At 38.4% G+C, this 20,834-nt stretch overlaps 1 protein-coding gene across 3 annotated transcripts in view; it reads left to right on the top strand.

Moving 5' to 3' along the window:
• Positions 1–20,569, top strand: part of LOC111563872 (ATP-dependent 6-phosphofructokinase, platelet type-like) — a 49,458-nt gene extending 28,889 nt beyond the window's left edge. For 2 of the 3 annotated variants that reach the window (XM_055014541.1, XM_055014542.1), the window contains exons 15-23: positions 91–178; positions 4,830–4,982; positions 8,778–8,930; positions 11,829–11,993; positions 14,276–14,337; positions 17,299–17,410; positions 17,738–17,837; positions 18,698–18,803; positions 19,537–20,569. In XM_055014541.1, the coding sequence (XP_054870516.1) occupies positions 91–178; positions 4,830–4,982; positions 8,778–8,930; positions 11,829–11,993; positions 14,276–14,337; positions 17,299–17,410; positions 17,738–17,837; positions 18,698–18,803; positions 19,537–19,693 (1,096 nt within the window). In that variant the 3' untranslated portion in view covers positions 19,694–20,569. The remainder of the gene's footprint in view (positions 1–90; positions 179–4,829; positions 4,983–8,777; positions 8,931–11,828; positions 11,994–14,275; positions 14,338–17,298; positions 17,411–17,737; positions 17,838–18,697; positions 18,804–19,536) is intronic. The other variant, XM_055014543.1, reaches the window with a different exon arrangement.
• The last annotated feature ends 265 nt before the right edge of the window (positions 20,570–20,834 follow it).

Genomic DNA, 20,834 nt, shown 5'->3' with positions numbered 1-20,834 from the left:
AACTATTTAAACAATAAATTCCGTCACTTAGAAATGAGGCAGATGTCCAATAAAATAAAACAAGTGTAATATTTTACTGGTATTTTCTAGAACTCTTCCAGGAAAACATCTGGATAAGATCGCTGAGCAGATCAGGATCCATAACATCAATGCTCTGCTCGTGATCGGAGGATTTGAGGTATATATATATATATATATTATAGTAAAAAGAATGGAAAATGTGACATATTCTACACTTAATACACATACAGTGAAGTGTTTTGGTCTTTTAAGTTTGAGAATTACGTTCTATAGCTAAAAATAATCTAAAAACCCCCCCAAAACAACAGCTTAATTTTAAGTTTGATTAAATTCAAACGGTACAGACACTCTCAGTTTACTATATATACCCTGAAATTGGAAACATGCCGTGTGCTGCGTCTTTGTCATGTCCTCTAAAAGCTGTTTTGGCACCATGTAGCTATTTCTTATAGGGATTCTTTCCAACCTGTTGCATTTATTCGTTTATCAAGGGAAAAAAACACTCAGAAATATGAGAGCTTGTTAATTTTCTGCAGGTAAATTCAAATATTTTGCTAAATTTGCAACGAAAACCCAATATAATGATATCTGTACAATTCAATTCAATTCAATTCAAAAAACTTTATTTGTCCCCAAGGGGCAATTAAAAAGGGCATACAAGCAGCTTAAAAAGGACAAGCAAGACACACAATTACACACAAAAAGACAAACAACATTGAAAAGAGCATTGTAATTTTAAAGTGCTTTTTTTGTTCCTCACGTATGGGACAATAAAGTGCTCTTAAATACTATGTTAAAAGAATGTGTGTGTTAAAATAAATAAAAAGTCTACTCTTAAATACTATGTTATGGTACTATCCTGATTTTGTTTCTGTTCAAATTTTGTCAGAATTTAGCTGCAAAAGAGGGTCATTCAGCTGAAATAAACATAATCATACATAATATGATGCCTCTCTGTAATAATAAAGTATCTAACTGCATTTTAGCTTCACAATCTTTACATTTTCTACATTTTTTAACACTTTTTTCTAGTGTTTTTAAAGACGGTTGTTGCTCAGACTCTTAAATCTCATGTCGATTTGATTTCTTCACCCTTTCTGTCATGAATGGTGTTTATTGGACGTCAGTGTTCAGGACGTGGATGCAGTTATTAGCTAAACCTCCGAGCTGAATAGTAAACACAGACTGGAAGCATTCCTCAGCGGTCACAGCGACTCCACCGATAAGACTAAGTGTGTCCAGATAAACGCTGCTGCTTACTGTAAGCCAATTACTCCACTCCCACAGCTGCTACTACATCCAGTATATCCATATATTCCCCTCCTGGTCGTACATCTACTGATCTCGTGTCCTCGGAGACTCTTCTCAGAGGCAGATGAAACTCTGAGGCGAGTCGTCGTGTTCGAGGATTAGACGTTGATTGAAAAGTGAAGCTGTGATCCCGACTAAGTAGGACACTGATCACAATGAAGAGCTGCTGGATAAATGGAGGCACAGTGGAAGTACAGCAGCACAACAATGGAAAGAAGATGAATTTATTCTCTACAACATATCGGTGGATCTGTGTTGCTGTAGTGGTTTGATTCACTTAAAGTACAAACCTGTTTTCTGACTCATTCCTTGAGTTTTTCCACCATTTTTTGCGATTGTTTCCATTATGCAGAGAGAGAGTAAAACTTGGAGGAGAGATCAGAGGACTGACAGATTTTTCCAAATATCTTGATGTCTCTGCCTCCATCCTGATATAAAACAAACAAGTTATATTATATTTGTGGTGCCCAAGCTTTTAAAAACAGAAACAGTATCTCCTTGTCCTGATAATTCACTGAGCGCCGTCTAAATGACTATTTATCCAATGAAAATTATTCTTTGTTATTGCTTTTGTAATTATAATTTCGCTTTAAAGTTAAAGCAATTTTCACCAACTTTGCAAATAACTACGAAACCTTTCTTTCTCTTGTTTCACTTAAACTACAAATGTGTTTTCTGACTGATTCCTTGAGTCTTTCCACCATTTTAAGATACATTTTTTGGCTTTTTTTGTTGTTATTCTCATTATGCAGAGTAGAGAGATGGTCAATGTTGTAGGAGAGAACAGAGGACCGACAGATTTTTCCAAATATTTTGAGATTTCTGCCTCCATCTTGATATAAAACAGAAAAATTAAATTATATTTGTGGTGCCCAAAGCTTTTAAAACAGAAACAATGTCTCTTAGTCCTGATAATTTTGTTTATCCAGTGAAAATTATTCCAAGTGAATCTCTTCTTCTACTTATCATTTTTGCTTAAAAGTTAAAGTGGTTTCAGCCAAATTTCAGGAAATTCTGAATAATTCTGAAACATTTTTCTCTATGTTCAGATTAAGGAGATCAAATGGGGAGACGTTGGTGGTTGGACCGGTCAGGGAGGATCTCTGCTCGGGACAAAAAGGTCGCTAGATGTGAAATAAATAGACATTAATTGATCTGTAGATGTTCTAACATGATCTCTTTTTGCTTTAGCATCACAATTTCTGTCTCTAAAAACTATTTAAACAATAAATTCCGTCACTTAGAAATGAGGCAGATGTCCAATAAAATAAAACAAGTGTAATATTTTACTGGTATTTTCTAGAACTCTTCCAGGAAAACATCTGGATAAGATCGCTGAGCAGATCAGGATCCATAACATCAATGCTCTGCTCGTGATCGGAGGATTTGAGGTACGTAATTTAACCAGTTTCTTGGAAATAGTGTCAGTTTTCTATTTTAATTCATGAACATGCTTTATCAGTTTTATTGAAAAGTCGTAAACTTGCTCACCCTTATTCTGACAGAACAGCTACTGATAGCTGTAAAAAAAAAAAAAAAAAAGCAGAATTCTTGAGTAATCTGAGTAGATAAATGTGAATTATTTTCACTGTTTAGCCGTTATTGTACCTTTTATAAGAATAATCTTCCTCCATCTCTTTCACCATGTATTATACTGTTCATATCCACGTTGTTCAGTGTTTGTTTTTCACCTATTTTCCCTTTTGGACATTTCAACTTGCAGAACCTGTCTTAACATCTTTATTACTACATTTTTTTTTTTACAATTGAAAAACACACATTTAAATGTTTAGGCTCACTCCCTTTACTTACTGACCAAGCTGCAGAGCCAAATAATGCAAAAAATTGGATTATAATCAGAAAAATGACCTTAAAATTCAGCTTTAGAGGGAGATAATGTTAAAGATGGCATCATGTTTGCAAGCTCACAGGCAAATTTAGTTAAAAAATGTGACTTTTTCCATTCTATATGTCAGATAAAACTGGAAAATGCAATTCTAACCATGATTAAGAGCTTTAAAATTATAGATAACTAAAATAAATGTCATTTTTTGGCTTTGGCAGCTTGGTTAAATGAGAACACTGTCTCCATCTTGTTGTGTGCGAAGCTACGACATCGACTTTGTGTCTCATGTCCGTCCTGATTGGCCTGGCTCTCTCCCTTGGCTTCTCCCAGCAGAACAATCCTCCCAGTCCTTTGCTCCTCACATTTCTGCCTCTGATTTTCCCCCTCGCATTAACCTGAAGTCTCGTCTCCCATCGACGGGTCCAACTTTACCCTTAAAGCCTCTTCCCTATATCTTCCCAGCTCACCTGCTGTTCACATTTCAGGCTACATGCGTCAGAGTTCAGAGGGGATTTACAGTTTTCAGTCTGTTTAAACAACAACGACAAAATAAAAAACAACTCAGAGTTACTCGATCATTATTTTTAATTAGCAAATGCATTTCAAAGCTTAGCAGGTCTCTAAACAGTGGTGCACATCTTGCACAATGTTAAAAGATGCACTAATGCACTAACTACTATATGCAATTGTATGGAATAAAATGGATAAAATAACATAATATGAGGTGAAACTGCATCCTCATAGTGACAAAGCAAGAAAGAAAAGCCTCTTTTAGCTCAAGTTTTCACTCTTTACCAAACTTCTGTAGCTTATAAGATCGAGTTTCATTTGTAGTTAAACTATTCTAATTCCAGTTCTGCTTATCGAGTCCATGTCCTATCGATTATCAATTCCAAGTTATTTTGTTAGTTATTTTGTTAGGGTTCAGTAACGGAAGTTGAGTTTTATGGGGATTTAGCTTTTCTTCTAAAAGCTGCACCCCCAAAAAAACAACTTTAACAGTATTAATTTATTGTATATAAAGGGTAAAATAGCTTAAATTAGCTTGATGCAACATAGCAGATAATATCTACTAGTATGTGGTTTGGAATTTTGGACACAGCTTTGTTACCCCCCTACAAGTTCCAACTTCCTCCCACCACGATTTTTCTCCTTAAAGCTGCCCCAAAAAATAAAAAACTACTTAAACAGCATTAATTTCTTGTGTATCACATGCAAAACATCTTAAATTGATGTGGTGCAACATAGCAGATAATTGCTACTAGTATGTAGTTTGGAATTTTGGACACAGCTTAGCTACCCTCGAAAAACTTCAAGTTCCTGCCACCACAACTTTTCTCCTTAAAACTGCCCCAAAAAATAAAAATCTACTTTAACAGCATTAATTTCTTTTATATCAAGTGCAAAATAGCCTAAATTAGTTTGGTGCAACATAGCAGATAATCTCTACCAGTATGTAGTTTGGAATTTTGGACACAACTTTGTTACCCCTGAAAAGTTCCAAGTTCTTCCCACCACGATTTTCTTCCAAAAGCTGCCCTTTGTCCTCCTGCCCACTGTCTCTGTTAAGACCTCAGCCTCTTCACTTCTGTCCCATTTGTGTTGACCTGCTCGGTAACCACCAATAAGACACTGGCTCTCACTGCTGCAGGCCTACGTGGGATTACTGGAACTTTCGGCAGCACGGGACAAATATACTGAGCTGTGTGTGCCCATGGTTATGGTCCCCGCCACCGTCTCCAATAACATACCCGGCTCAGACCTCAGCATTGGCTCAGACACGGCTCTGAACGCCATTACTGATGTAAGTGTGGCTGGGTTCGACTGCATGTGTGTGTGTTTGTGGAGTTCAAACACACACCAGCCCAGTCTGTCAGAGTTTGGGGCTTCGCTGATCGACGGCTCGCACCCTCACTTTAACAAGCAGGAAGTGCAATTATTTGGCACGTTACGACTTTCAAGGAACTGTGGATGAATAGTTGTAGACGCGTTGTTTGGAAAATATAGTGTAAGATTCTCCTCTTAGGGACAGTTAGAGTGTGTGTACATACTTAAATGAACCATCTTACTTATTTAATTTATTCAGACATAAAAGTCATGACATATTTGACAGGGAAGGTAAAGCAGGTGGTGGAGAGGCAAACATGTCAGTCACATCCAAAAGTAGAACTTGCTCCCTGGTTATGTCAGTGTATTTTAGAGTAGACAGCAAAAGTTTACATACACTTGTACAGATCATGTATACTATGGCAGTCTTGAGCTTCCTGTGACTCCCATAACTTTTCATTTTCAATGATGGAACAATTAAAACGCATGTCTTTGTCACAAAAACAATCAAGCATTTTAGCTGGTTTTCCTGAGGAATGTGAAGGTAATTATCCTCCTTCTTTATTCCATTTACTTTGCTCCAGTTCCACAGAGCATAATACTGCCACCACCATGCTTGATGGTAGATTTGGTGTTCTTGGGGTTAAAGGCCTCACCTTTTCTCCTCCAAACATACATATTTCTGCTCAGTTTTTGTTCCATCTGACCACAGGACTTTCCTCCAGAAGGTCTTTTCTTTGTCCATGTGATCAGCAGCAAACTTCAGTGGAGCTTTTAGGTTCTGCTTCTAGAGGAAGAACTTCCTTCTTCATGGAGCCTCTCAGCTTATGTTGATGTAAAACACTGTGGACACTGACAGCTGTGTTCCAGCAGCTTATCAGTCATTGCAGATCTGCTTTTTGGTGATGTTTGGTTAACTCTTGATCATCGTGACCAGTTGTCTCTCAGCAGCAGGTGACAGTTTGAGTTTTCCTCCTGATCATGGCAGTGACACAACTGTACCATGAACTTTATACTTAGAAACATTTGTTTGTACAGATGATTTTTTTTTATCTGTAGCTGCTTTCAAACGGCAGCAAGTGACTTTCTTGACTTGTTCAAGTCATTTATTTGCTTTTACAGATCTTTGCTGAGCTCCTCAGACATTATAGTTGCAGTGTTTGAATCTAATGAGTGGATGTATTTGAACTGGCTCCGAGGAGTCACCAGCTGTAGTCAATCGTAATCACTCACAAGATGTTAAGAGGCCATGCCACTAAGAAAATTTGATTAACGCAGCTTTCTACATCACCAAAACAGATAATTCAAGTTGCTGTATGTATGTTTTTGACCCAACACGTTTTCCTCATACTTCCATAAGACCTGCAATAAATCTAACCAAAATGCATGATGGTTATTTGTGACCAAGAAGCATGTGTTTCAGAAATTTCATCATAGAAAATAAAGAGTTGTAGGAGTCATTAGAAACTCAAGACTGCCATCTTATACATGGTCTTTACAGGTGTAGGTCAGTTTTTGTTCACAGCTGTAAAAGCCATTATTTTATGTTGTCAAGTTTTTAACTTCTGAACAAATCATGATAAAAAATCCTTGTTTCAGTGCATGAAACTTTGTTCATTTGATTATTAGTCCTCGTAGTTTTGTTAACAGTTGTTAAACTAAACAGAGAGACTGAGGAAACACTGCTGTAAAGTGTTCCAGGGCTGTAATATTTTGTATAAACACAGGTAGCCAAACCTTTAGTTGGATTTCCATAGATCAAATGACATGTAATGACCTCCTGTTTTCATATAAACAAAACTACTTTGCACTGGTAGTAAATGATAGTGGTACAGATATGAAAACGAACAGTTCAGACTTCCCAAGCCAAAAAACTTTGCTTAGTTTAAGTAGTTATTGAGTTTCCTGAGCTATTGTTGCAGCCACAGGTGCAGAAACTAATAACGTTAGCTCATACAGTAGGAAGCCCTTGCTGCTGGTTGTTGTCGGAGGCGAGCTGTTCAGCAGAGGCCCCAGGTAAGTGTTGGGGCATGCAGTGACGTGTTGTGGCATGTTTTCTGGCCTTGGCGTGTCCGTGTGTTTGTTTGGTAAACAGCAGACCAGCCGACAGGAGGCCTGGTTCAGTCCTTCTCCAAACGGCACAGAGCCGGTGTGTTTGGAGAGTAAGTTTGCATGCTGCTAGGCACATACAAGTCCAGCTTCACTGCATGCCTTCTGCATTTCTAGACGTGTTGTTTGGAGCCCCGGCTCAGCTTTCCTTTGTCCTACTGCCTGATTAGAAGAAGACAAATCAGCTTTGCTTCTTGGACATAAAAGGAGACGTCGCTCCGGGCCTCTGGAGTCCCACCTCTATCGTTATCTTGTCGCGTCAACACCGTTACATGCCAGCCAAGGTGAACCCCCCCACGTCTCCCCTTCCCATCTCCTGTCAGCCAATGAGAAGCCAAAGACCCCCACCTCCTGGAGAGAGCCAGCCAGCAGCACAGCACACTGTAGGCCATAAAACACATGCAGAGCTGCAGGTTCATGGTCGCAGCAGCTTCCTTTTCCTGTGTCCTTCACTCTTCAGTGTCAATTTGTGAAGTGGTAGAGTATACTTGGATATCATACAGAAAGAAATTACAGCTATTTAGTGTTTCATACCAACTAATTTGTCTTGTCAGCGACAGAAAAACCTTCTAAAACCTGGATCATGTTGTCTATCAAATCCATACAATTAAGAATTACTGTGTACACCATAACTAGTGTGTTTCAACCCAAAAAAGCAGCAGTATTCAAATATTTAAAGATCCCCTCGGTAACATATCCATGAAGTGCTTAAGTTTCTACATAACCAGCCTAAAAATTGCAGGTTAGATATTTTCCCGCCTTTAATCATATTTTTCAGCACATTTTAAAGACCCCTTCTGGTGAAAATCTAAGTTTCTACTTCAATAACATGTACATGTGGTGTTTTTTTAAATGCTAGAGGATATATAATGAGCTAAATGAGTATTCAACAGCATGGATGAGTATTTCCATTTAGATATAACCGCATATGGAAGTCTCAGAAACACAGATTGGGGTTTTCAGGGTTTCAAACTTAGCAAACTTAAAGAACCAGTTCCGTCAACATGCAGGGTGAGACGTCTTGTTTAATTAGAGTTTCCAGGTCAGATATTTACAGCTGAATTATTTAATTATTACATTTTACCATTGTGTAGCGTAGAGTAGTTTTACAGTGTTTTAGCAGAGTTGAAGGTGAGCCGGTGTGCTCAAGCTGCACATTCTAAAGGAAAAAACCTGTGTAAAATTACCTGTAAAAATCAATTTTAAGGCATGAAGGGATTATTTTCATGGGAAAAAACTTCTGAATATGTAACTTTGATACACCAAGGTGAGTTTTTAGGAGTTAAATCAAAGACTAGAGAAGGACTTTAAGTAAATAATTTGTTCTCATTTGACATGTTTGTTAAAATTACTCATTAATTTTGATGAAACAGCTCCAGAAACACCCCAGAAACCAAAAAATATGTGTTTAGAGAAGGTATTTTAGCCTCTCATTTGCTTCAAAGTGCTTTTATGCTAACAGTTTGTAGTGAACAGTACAGTATCTACGTATCGAAAACAGCATTGTTTTAAGATGCAGCTTCAGTTTCAAAGGATACACGCTAAGGGAGCCGCTGGGCACCATGAGGCAGCCTTCAACAGTATGATAATGTGCCACACGAGGACACACTGACAGGGTCTCAGACTTGCTGCTCTAACCTCATATTACGGCCACCACCATCAGGCCCTTGAGTCGCTGCTGCAGCTGTACGAGGCCCGAGCCAACTACGAGGAGCTTTGCATCCCGGTGTGCATGCTGCCCGCCACCATTAGTAACAATGTGCCCGGCACCGACCTCAGTATCGGAGCCGACACGTCCCTCAACGCCATCGTGGAGGTAAGGGCCCGGCCGGAGACAGACGCACTGTCAGGCAGATGTTAACAGCTGCAGGTACTCCATGTTGTTTTTAGGATGATGACTGTCAATGAAAGGAGGCTGCTGATGGATCTCAAACTGCCTCTGGACTGATGAAGTGATGAGCAGGAGGGTTAATTTGGTGTTTCTCAGGCCCAAGGAGCTGACATATGTGTTTAGATTTCAAAATTTAGGCAAAGATTAAGCCAGTTCATGTCTTGATCATTTGTTCAGAACTACTGAACTGACAAATCTGTTACCAAAAGGAAATTGTTTTGCCAGATGTCACGCAGAAAACCAAATGAAATAACATGAAAATCACAGAACGTAGTAGAAAAACAATAAGATATAAGTACAATAAGTAAACTGAAGTAAAACTAGAGTAGAGAAAGTAGTAAATATTACCAGCAATGATTCTGAGGTAGTAAAGTATCACTCATAGTGAAGAAATACTACAAATGAAATTGAAATTTTTCACATGATGTTGAAATATTGCACTGTAAATTTAAATACTACACATGAAATTCATTGATGAAATCTCTTACTGTGTTTTCATTTAAAGCTTTTTTTTCCGGAGAAACGGTGACCATTTGTCTTTTCAAAGTACAGTTACAGATGCAAGACATATAAAATTAATAAATGAGATATAAGCTGAAGGAAAAATAAAAAAAGGAAAATGAAAAATGCAACAATTTTATAAATATCTTCTTACGTTTTCAGCTACAAAGTAAAATACAGTAAAATTCTGTTTATTTTGCAAATTACACAACTAAAATGATGATATATTGATATTAAAGCAAAGTTTACACTGGATGCCAGAAGATTTGATACCAAAGTTCACATATAACTTACAAAAAACTTGAAATGAGTATTGTACGGTATTTTAACTTTTCATGATTAGAAACTTGGGTGAAATGAAGCAGAGAAAACCTCCATTAACCTGCTGAGATGCCACTGATTCAGTCCTTCACAGTGTTGAACTGTGATCCCAGTTCATCCAGTGAAACTTAGAGATGAATGAGAAATCAGGAGTGAAACCACAGTGAGTACATGTTAACACCTTAATGCATGTCAGTGACTGTGCTGGTGTTGATTACTGAAGATGCATTTCTGTGTGTTTCTGTGTGTAAAAGTTTGAGTGATGTTGTTTGTGTGCATCACTGTGACTGTTTCTGAGTGATTTTTGTTTCACTTGTTGTTTGTTTGACACCAGATGAGTGAAATCTGCAGCAAAGAACAAAGCAGTGAGTCCCAGAACCTCATAAAACCAGAGAATAGAACAGTTTTTAATGAGATAAATGAGACTTTACACTGTAGTGTTCTGATCTTTGGAGACTCCACTCATCTGTTCAAAGCAAAGAGATGCACAGATCAACTCTGATGGTAGCTGAATCTTTATGTTTTTGTTCTGTTATTCTTTCTAGTGTCCTTCCTTCTTATTGAGTTGTATTTGGAGTTTGCGCAAAACCATTATGTAATAGTGAAGCAACTGTCAGATATCTCTCTGTTAATCTGACGTCATCTAATCGAACACCTCGGTCACTTTTCTGTAAGAGTCACGATGGTCGTCTTACTAAATTGGACCTAGCATCATTTTTAAGCGAATTTGGGAAGATATTTTTTCACATTTGAGCACTAATTATGGATCCAAAAGCATCTCAGAGAGCAAAAGAAACAGCTGGTTTGCCAAAATCATATCTATTACAAACTGAAATGTCCATAAAAACAGGTACAAAAATGTAATCTAGGTTTTAACAAAATATTGCTAGGAGCCGAAGTTCGGTTTGTTGCTTCCAGCTGTTTAGGATGATTTCCTCTGAGTTTATTAAACACCTGCAGCATCAGACATCAACAGGATCCAAATGAATGTCTGCAAAGAGAGAGACTTGTGTGCATTTATACTGATTTATGCACAATGAATGACAGCAGTGACTTCATTAATGGCTTACAATTCTACATTTTTCCTAACAGGGATCAGTCAGAAGCTAAACCACACTGTGTACTTTTCAATCACAGTTTATCAGCTACAGTCAAACCATTTGTCACTAAGCAGATTTAGATTTAGTCTTTTGTTTATTAGTATTTCATTTATATGTCTTATGTTACTTGATGTACAAAAGTGTGCCCAGTTTATGTCTGAATAAAGACACGAGGAACGTTTAAAGTGACTTCTGTCTGACTGATAGAATGCCGTCGCTTTAACAGCCTGAAAAGGGCTTCAGTGAGCTTCTACATGTGCAAATGTCGTGAAAGAAAATACATTTTCCAAAGATAAGGAAAGAATAGGAAAGATTATCTGAGCAACTGAGATCAGGATCAGTTTTTTCAGAGGAAGTTGTTCACATGAAGGAGACGTTAAAGCCAAAAAAAAAAAACAGTAGAAAACAGCAATTATTAAATAATACATTGGGTTGTTTTAGCTGTCAAGAAAATGTGCTTAAAACGACAACTTTTTGCTTTATTGACGTTCCAAATGCACACTAATGAACCACAAACGCATTTTAGATTTAACTGTACATTAGACCGTGTTTAGATTTCATTATAAGTGAAAATTTTATATTCTGACAGCTACTGATGAGTCAACTTGTGCATCTCTGCCTAGAACATCCTACAGGTGTTTTATAGGCTTTAAAGTAGAGCTGATGCAGATTTTTTTCATTCATTCATTTCTTAGTTGCCTTCTCTAATTGTTTAGCCTGTAAAAATATTAATTTACATCATAATATTGACTGATTTCGACCCTGTATCAGAAAACCCAAAGTACATGACAGATGGTAACCTTTAATCAGTTTCCTGTTCGATTGCCTCAGCTCTGCTTGCCTGGTCTCCACGGTGACCGTTTTTCTTGTTTAATGACTGTACGTGATGTGTGTGAATCAGACGTGTGATCGCATCAAGCAGTCGGCCAGCGGCACCAAGCGGCGGGTCTTCATCATCGAGACCATGGGGGGCTACTGCGGCTACTTGGCCACGGTGGGCGGTCTGGCTGCCGGCGCCGACACCGTCTACATCTACGAGGAGGCGTTCGACATCCGTGACCTCCAGGTGAGAAGGAAATGTCTGGTTTAGGGATCGATGCCGATTGTAGTTCCTCGACAAAGTCCGATAACTGATATTTGGAACCGATATACAATAAATGTAAAGTCTCATCCAACCGGTCGAGGCAGATGGCCGCCTTCCCTGAGCCTGACTCTGTTGGAAGCTTTTTCTCCCCCCTCCCAATTCTAGTTTTTTTTGTTCCTTTCCACCATTACTGAAAGGGAATCCAACTTTGGATTGTTGGGTTTTCTCTGTTCTCTATTTATAATTCGTAAGGTTAATTACCTTAATATGCTAACTGCTTTGATGATGTGAGTTTTTGCCATATAAATAAAATTGAATTGAATTTTATTGAATATTGAATATATAAGAGCAGGAACCTGTCACTCCTAACTAGACTTCTCCATTAATAAGGTTGACTATAACTGAATATGTAAAATACAAACAGGAGTGATTAAAATAGGATGTTCTCGACTGAGATTCTTCTCGATTTTCTTAATCTTTCACAGTTTTATCACTTTTATTGCCCACTAAGGTCCACATGTTAAAGTCCACCAAGGAAAGCAGCGTAGTTATGTGACGATTGGTGTTGATTTGTCTGTCTGTCTGTCTGTTCGCAACATTACTCAAAAACAGAATAATGGACTTGGATGAAATTTTCAGGGAACGTCAGAAATGACACAAGGACCACCTCATTAGATTTTGGCAGTGATGCAGCTTATAGTCTGGATCCATGGATTTGTTAAAGATTTATGTTTCATTGTGAGATAGCGGCACTGTAACCATGACAACAAGTGAACACTACGTCAGCTGCCTGCTGACGATCACATGATTGTGATCCTACTACAAATCCACCCCTGCATACTTATCAGGACTTATCCATCAGAAATGATACAAGGAACAAGTGATTAAATTGTGGGGGTGTTTCTGAGTCCCATCAGTTCCTGCGGCCCACTACATATTTAGGTCACGTGATCGGTATCTGTACATAACGTACACATGCATAACACGTTTGTGCTCAGTGCTAGGTCATTTTTTATTAAAGATTTTATCTGTCAGAAATGATACAGCTGAGCAGCCTTGGCTGAGTACTGGGCTCTCTGAGTGTTTTTCTTGTTAATTAATGTTTTCCAGACTCTTGTTTTTTTTGTCTGTTGTTTTATAGACAGCTTTCTAGACTGAGCTGCTAGCCATTAGCATAGCCTTAGCCATTATGAAAGAAGCTAATTTCCTGGTTCATGGCAACGACTTTTGCAGTTTCTGCTTAAGAGACTTTTTTGGGACAACAGCATGACGGCAGACAGAAAGGGGAGGCTTCATCAGACTGCTTTTAATTCTTCAATAATCCACCAACAATTTACTGATATTGATTATTGGAAAAATGCTGAATATTGACCACGATAATCAGATGATAATCGGTCTATCCGTGTATAGTGACAGCAAAAATACCTGCATTTATGACCTTTACACCCTCTTCTCATCATCATAAAACACCAAAACCTCCCAGTTCACCTTTTATCTAGCTGAGAGCTTAATCAGTTCTTCTTTCTCTTTGTTTTCATTTTTGTTTCATAACTTTGCTTGAACTACTTTATACCTTCACGAAGCTCCACTGATCACATTTAGCTGCAGCAGTTTCCGTCCGTCAGTCACGCCTCTGTCTGGATGTTTCAGGAGCATGCAGGTGACCCGGATTATAGTGATGCATGTGAGGCAGTTTATTAATAACCTCTGAGCTGCAGCACTCGTTCCATGACAGACAGATCCCATCAGCTGATCACAGACGTCAGTCTTTATGTTGCTCATGTCGGGTAAACTTAAACTGAAGTCGTTTAATCTTGTTTTAATCAGCTTTACATTCATTTCTTTATGTCCTGTATGGTTTTCAGCTCGATTTCTTGACAAAACTGGTTATTTTTGAAAATAATAATCAGTATTATTACATGGTAACGCAAGAAAAACATTCATACATTTAGCTATATTTGCCACATCGGGTTTAGATCATAAAACATGAAGAAAATGCATCATATTCAAGAAATTTAAAGCAATTTCCTCATAATTTGATGGTATAAATTGCAGAGTTGACCAGATTCAGAAGGAAATGTTGCACTAGCACACCTGGCTGCCACAGAGGTGTACTGCGGCGCCCCCCAGTGGTGCAAACGTTACCCTGCGCCTCTGAATCTGAGTGATGAGACTTGAGGTGTGAGATTTTCGCGGCTGCTCGTGCAGGTTGCAGGCCGCCACCGTCGCTCTGGTTTAATGCGAGCCTCCATTTGTGTTTTCAGGCCAACGTGGAGCATCTGACGCAGAAGATGAAGACCAGCATCCAGAGGGGTTTGGTGCTCAGGTGAGGCTTCGTTCCACGTTTTCTTTTTAGTGCAACATTTCAAATGTGCTGCATTATCTTGCTGTGTAGCCTGTGGGGTATTTGCACTGAGAAAACTACAAGGAGAACACAACTGGGAGTAAAAATTTTTCCATATTCGATCTCTTTATTATGCTTAAATAACTGCTGTTGTTGTAAATAAGTATTCGTCTCAATTCAGTTGATAAAAGCAGTTGGTCTTACATGTGTTTACATCACATCGACCTTAAAGACTTTCATGATAGAGGTCTTTTCATGTCCTCTGTTGTGGTTATTTTAGTCCACTGCACCACCACGCTGGTTCAATTCCTCCCAGCAGGACGGAGGTCTCTGGAAATAGGACAAATGTAATATTTTGGACTTAGTGTAGGTGACATTGTGGGTTGCGTCTACATTTCTTCATTACTACTAGACTCAAACACAGTCCTGCATCGCAAGCGTCTAAACATTGTGGGTGTAGAGAACCAGCAGCCTGAGGGCAGTGCTAGTTAATATCACCCAGATGACTCATGTACTCACTTCTCCTTCGGTGATGTGCAGCTCAAAGTTTCACTTGTGATCGCACAAAACTGGGGCAAAAAAATCTCCAATGTTACAGTGGCTAATTGGGGTTACCTGAGTGTTCTATTTTATGCTCTTTCAAACACCAGAGACCAGAACTGTGACCTCTGGGTCTGAAAAGTGCTTTAAACCTGCATTCTTTCTAACAACCAGCAGGGGGCGACTAAAAAAATAGAAATCTATGAGAAAATGATCCAATTTCTCACTTGATCTGTGACTTCTATAAACATCTATCTAATGAGTTTATAGTCTTTATGCTACTTTCTAATCTAAGTTAAAACAGCTAGATGTTTATTTTGTCAACTGGATTCCCATTTAGATGACAAGGAGGTTAAAAATAGAAACGCTATTTGTTGTGCAGTAAAAAGCTTTCAGTGACCATATAGATTATGTTTTTGCCACTTGTTGCAAACTTTTTGTAACATTCCACTGAGTAAAAACAGCATCCTGACAGTTTCTACGCCATGTTTTACACTATTTTACACTTTGACAAATAAGGTACGGTCCATCTGACTCTTGAAGGTATTTATGCTTATAGAAACCATCTAAACCCTCTCCTTTAGAGTCGATGTAAGAGATATAGATTTTCAATGAAAGAATTTGAGTCTTCTTTGCTTTAGTGTTTTTCCACCGCAAGTAATTTTAAAGCCATTTTATCGTACTGTAGGCATTTGTATAGCATTAAGGTCCTAAAATGGAGACTAATTAACCACAATAGCCTCGTATGAATTCTTAGAATTCTGTTTTTATTACTTAAATGTTGTATTTTACGTTCCTTAAAACACCAGAGACCAGTAGCAGGATATCTTTCCATTATCTGGATTCACTAAGTCTAACATCTGCAGTCACACTAACTGGTCACACTATAGACTGTAGAACAAGATGGACAATCCTCTGGATCTGAAAAGTGCTTTAAACATTCATTCTTGCTAACAGCCAGCAGGGGGCGACTCAGGAAAGAAGTACAAAATAAAAGTTATTGAGAAAAGGATCCAACTTCAGACTTGGTTTATCTCATGAATTTATGGTCTCAGTCACTAAATGCAAGCTTCTTTTGAGAGAGCTAGATGTTAATTTAGTAAATTATGGTCCCATTCAGAGGGAAATAGACAATAAAGCAGTGGAAGTTTTAAGGCGGGGCTATGTTGTGTAACTACAGCATCATGGTGCTTATTGTCTTTGGGTTCTCCAGTCAGATCCTCACCTTTCTTGTTGCATTTAGTTTAAAAAAAATCAAGGTGGCAAGAGCTAAATTTAAAACTCAAGGCTTTAAACCTGTGGTCTACAAACTATGGACAACTTTTATATACAGTTTGTGGTTCACATAAAAGGAGCAGAGTCCAGATAACCAATCACAAATGCGTATAGGTCTTCAACCAACACAAGCAGTTTTTAAAATATAATAGAGTCTAGGAACAACACAGTACACAAGAACATCAATGTGTTCGCATTGTGTACAAAGAGCACCAGTTAAAGGCTTATCAGTGCCACAGCCCCATCATTACGGCCAGAGTAAATATAATTACAGTGGTGTATTCTATTAAATGTGCAGCCTGTTGTTATGGAGAGCAAGACAATTTCAGCCTCTTTCTTTCATCTGCAACCCTGGTGGTACTTGAGGATCTTGAAAGCACGTAAAGAATGAATACAAAAGCAGAATTCCAACCAGCAAGTAACCTTATTGCAGATCTTAGGTCATCAAACACAAAGCTGTCACTTTTTAGACTGTTTTACTTCATAAAGGCCTCTAGTACAAATAAAACTAGAGCTAGGAAGACTGGAGTTCTTCCACTGAGAATCTACATCTCTGACATCCACACTCAGAACACAGAAAAGGGTTTAGATGGTCTCTGTGAACTTACATACATTCATGAGTCAAAAGGAACGTAAATTATAAGTAAAACAGGTAAAATAGTGTTTAATGTGGTGTACAAACAGTCAGAATGCTGCTTTTACTTCCTGGAGTGTTAAAAACTGTGTAAAAAGTGCTGCTTTGGTTGCCAGAAGGGGCAAAATTATAATCTATATGGTCATTAAATGCTTTTTACAGCATAAAAAGTGGCATTACATTAAAATCACCTTCTAACAGGCAACTTATGGCACTTTTGACTTTGCATACTCACTGTCCACACACCAAACTCCACAGGATCTTCTAGAAAACATGATGCAGTGTAGATCTTGAACATAACCTGCTCTGGAGCTACTTAGGTGATGGTGATGTACCTGGTCAGAAGCGAATCACCGTTTAACCCTGAAAACAGAGTTAGACCTGAAGTTATCCTCATAACCCTAAATCCAGAGCTCAGGTTACAGCAGGGTCTGTTGTGCAACTTTTTATTTATTCATTTTTTTGACCCTTGCTGTCATTGTGGATTGTTTTAGAAATGAGAACTGCAACGAGAACTTCACCACTGACTTCATCTACCAGCTGTACTCTGAGGAGGGACGAGGAACCTTTGACTGCAGGAAGAACATCCTCGGTCATATGCAGCAGGTTGGACACACAAAAACACACTTTGATTTGCTTTATTGTCATTAGCTTGAGCAAGTAAATACAAAGAACCCTTGTAGTCCTCAAACTGCAACTTGAGGGAGCCTATAAAACATTTACTTATCCCTTCTATGGCTCATCCATCCTTTATATGAGGCTGGATTTAATTGTCTAAAGGATTTTTTCCAATTTAATGCATATTAACAGGACACAGTAAATTGCATTAAACACCATTCTACAAGCATTAGACAAATATCCTTATGTATTCTGAGAAATCTTGGATGTTTCACAGCATTATTTTAAATAGAACGTGTTCTTTTCTTTCCACAGGGAGGAGCTCCGTCTCCATTTGATAGAAACTTTGGTACCAAAGTCGCCGCTAAAGCGATGCAGTGGATCACACGGACGCTCAAGGACTCTTACAAAGGAGGTGAGACAAAACGTTGGGCCTTTAAATTTAATGAAGGCATTATATTCAAACCTGAGAACACTGTTTACCTCAGTTATGTGCCATAGTTGCAGAACCTTTTATCTTTCATTTTACCGACCCGTTAACAGGGTACAGCTTGCATGAAGCGTAATTTAAGCCTCGCTGCAGTAGTGCGCCATCTAGAGTTTTGATGTGGATTACATTTTTGACAAGTTGATGGTTTCAGTCATAATAGTTACTGAAAATATGTGTTGAAAGCCTTATTGACAAACCAGCAACATTACGTAACTGGCCGTTTATCGATTTCAAATCAAAATTTGAAGCAATGCAATTATCCAGTGTTTTGTATATTTTAATGCTTTCAGATGCACTTTGTTAGTCCAATTTTGCAAGGTGCTAAAAAAAAGAAAGTTTATATTATAGCAAATTGCAAAGCAACTCTGACATCTAAACTATCATGTCATTGGTTTTAAAATGAATGGTATCTCTCAGTAAAACTCTATTATTAAAAGATCTATTATACAGTGGAGAAATATTGCACCTCAAGTCATAAAATCTGGCAAAAAAAAAAATAAATCACAAATTTAGTTTAACTGGCTATTGTCACTGGCAAAATCAATGTATGGATGCTTCTGCTGTACAGGTGTTTCCCTTTGAGTTTATGATTTTACCCTCTACTTTTCTTTTACTCCACTTGTTCTATCCCTTGATGAATGCAGCATTTTGTTATTTAATCTGGTACTGTTGTACACATTTGAGTATATTTTACCATGTCTAGACTCTGTTCTTTCTTTCTGAGTATCTTTCTATATTACTAAAATTATTATTATTATTATTTTAACGTCTTTTCTTGAACACAGGGAGGGTGTTTGCTAACTCGGAGGACACTGCCTGTCTGTTGGGGATGCGTCGCAGAGCTCTGGTCTTTCAACCTGTTTCACAGCTCCGGGATGAGACGGACTTTGTGTAAGGAGATTTATTTTTTATTATTCCATGTTAGGTACAACTAAACTGTAAAGTGCCCTAGAAGACGATGCTTTCAGGTGTATGAATACATAGATGTTTTTGTAGACTAAAACTGATGAATTTAGTTTTAATTTGGGAACTAAAACCTCAAACTACTGTGGTTAAATACAATACCGTTCAAAAAGCTTGGGGTCAAAAAATATATTTTTTTCAATGAAGGTAACATTAAAGGAATCAGAAATCCAGTGTAGACATTGTTAATGTGGTAAATGACTATTGTAGCTGGAAACAGCTGATTTTTAATGGAATATCTCCATAGAGGTACAGAGGAACATTTCCAGCAACCATCACTTCTGTGTTCTAATGCTACATTGTGTTAGTTAATGGTGTTGAAAGGATCATTGATGATTAGAAAACCCTTGTGCAGTTATGTTAGCACATGAATGAAAGTGTGAGTTTTCATGGAAAACATGAATTGTCTGTTGTTGTGCAGCAGCTAAAGAGATTTAAAGGGAGATAAAGAGAATTCTGCAGTCTGAGCATCTCCTCCTCCTCATATTTAACATCTGAACCCAACAAATGGCTGCAAGAGGCGACTACTTCAATCCAGCAGACTTGCCAAACACTAATAACGCTTCAACTCTGCTGGTGTGGTTTTACTTTGACTTTATTTTTGATGTCCCCAGTGAATATCTTCTAAAAAAAAAAACCTCCTCATCTTTCGCCCTTTCAGCCACAGGATCCCGAAGGAGCAGTGGTGGCTGAAGCTCCGTCCCCTGATGAAAATCTTGGCCAAGTACAAGACGAGCTACGACGTGTCCGACTCCGGCCAGCTGGAACATGTGACCCGGTTCCGGGCCAAAGAGAGCAACACCACGGCGACCATCTGAACCTCTGCTGCAGCCGCCGGCAGAGCTTCACTCCAAACAGGAAAGCAGCTTCACAGAACGGTGACTGCTACTCACAATGACTGAACGACCGCTGATTGATTGACCGCAAACACAATGAGATTTAAGATTTTAAAAGATAGTAGGTAATTTTAAAAAGATTAAAAAAGAAGTTCTATTGTACGGTTTTAGTCACGGCACTTTCTCAGAAGGGATTTTAGATGATAAATATGATGGTGGTGATTTGGAATATAACTAGTTTAAACAAGCTAGCAGCACTGACATTGTATTTTCAAATCCCCTAAAGTTATAATACACCTTATATAAATATAAATATATAACAGCACTCCTTATTATGTACTGTATAAGTGTTTTAGTCCCAAAAATGTAGCCATATCTATTTTTCTTTTTAAAGACACCTAGCTGAGCGAACGTCTAGGTGATTTATTTAAAATCTAGCTTTGGTCACTTTTATTTTCTACCGCACTTTGAGCCCCATAACTACTGTAAACCTGTGAAGCTGCTTATAAAGAGGGAATATATACCAGGAAGATCACTTGCTTTGTTCACACCTTGAAAAACGTCTACCATCTTGATTGTACGACGCCGAACACTTGAAAGGAGTTTAGTGAGGCTTTATAGGACGATGCCGTTTGTGCGTCCCGTCACCTGCTAACTGTGCGTAAGAGCGCGCGTGTGTGTGTGTGTTGTTGCCTTCGCTGTTTGTGTCCACCCTGGGCTTTTGTGTGTCACATCTTTATAGTGGTTGTTTGTGAGTAGGGTCCTGCCAGCTGTTGAAACTACGCAATAGTGACGTTATGTGCTGGCAGCGTGATGTGAGCGTCCTGTCAGAGTAATAAAGCATTTACTGTGTGGAAACCGTTGTTTTGTGTTGCTTCTTCTTTGATTAATAACAGGGATCTTATGTTCTTCAGCAGAAGACAGCTGGACTTGTGTGCGGTTCTTAGTGACGAGTCGCTCCAGGTGTTCATATAGGGTCACCTGTGGGGTGTTACTCACCCAAAACTGGCATGAATCCAAGTATAAATGTTTGCAAACTGCTTCAAACATCTGTCTTCTCTGCCTAGAATGTGGACTTTACTGTTGTTAAAGTAGCATTTCATCCTCGATGGTCATAGATATA

The sequence above is a fragment of the Amphiprion ocellaris genome, chromosome 10 (assembly GCF_022539595.1).
Source record: "Amphiprion ocellaris isolate individual 3 ecotype Okinawa chromosome 10, ASM2253959v1, whole genome shotgun sequence".
In the NCBI taxonomy this organism is placed as follows: domain Eukaryota; kingdom Metazoa; phylum Chordata; class Actinopteri; family Pomacentridae; genus Amphiprion; species Amphiprion ocellaris.
The sequence above is the reverse complement of the archived record's forward strand: the minus strand, read 5'-3'. Positions and strand labels throughout refer to the sequence as shown.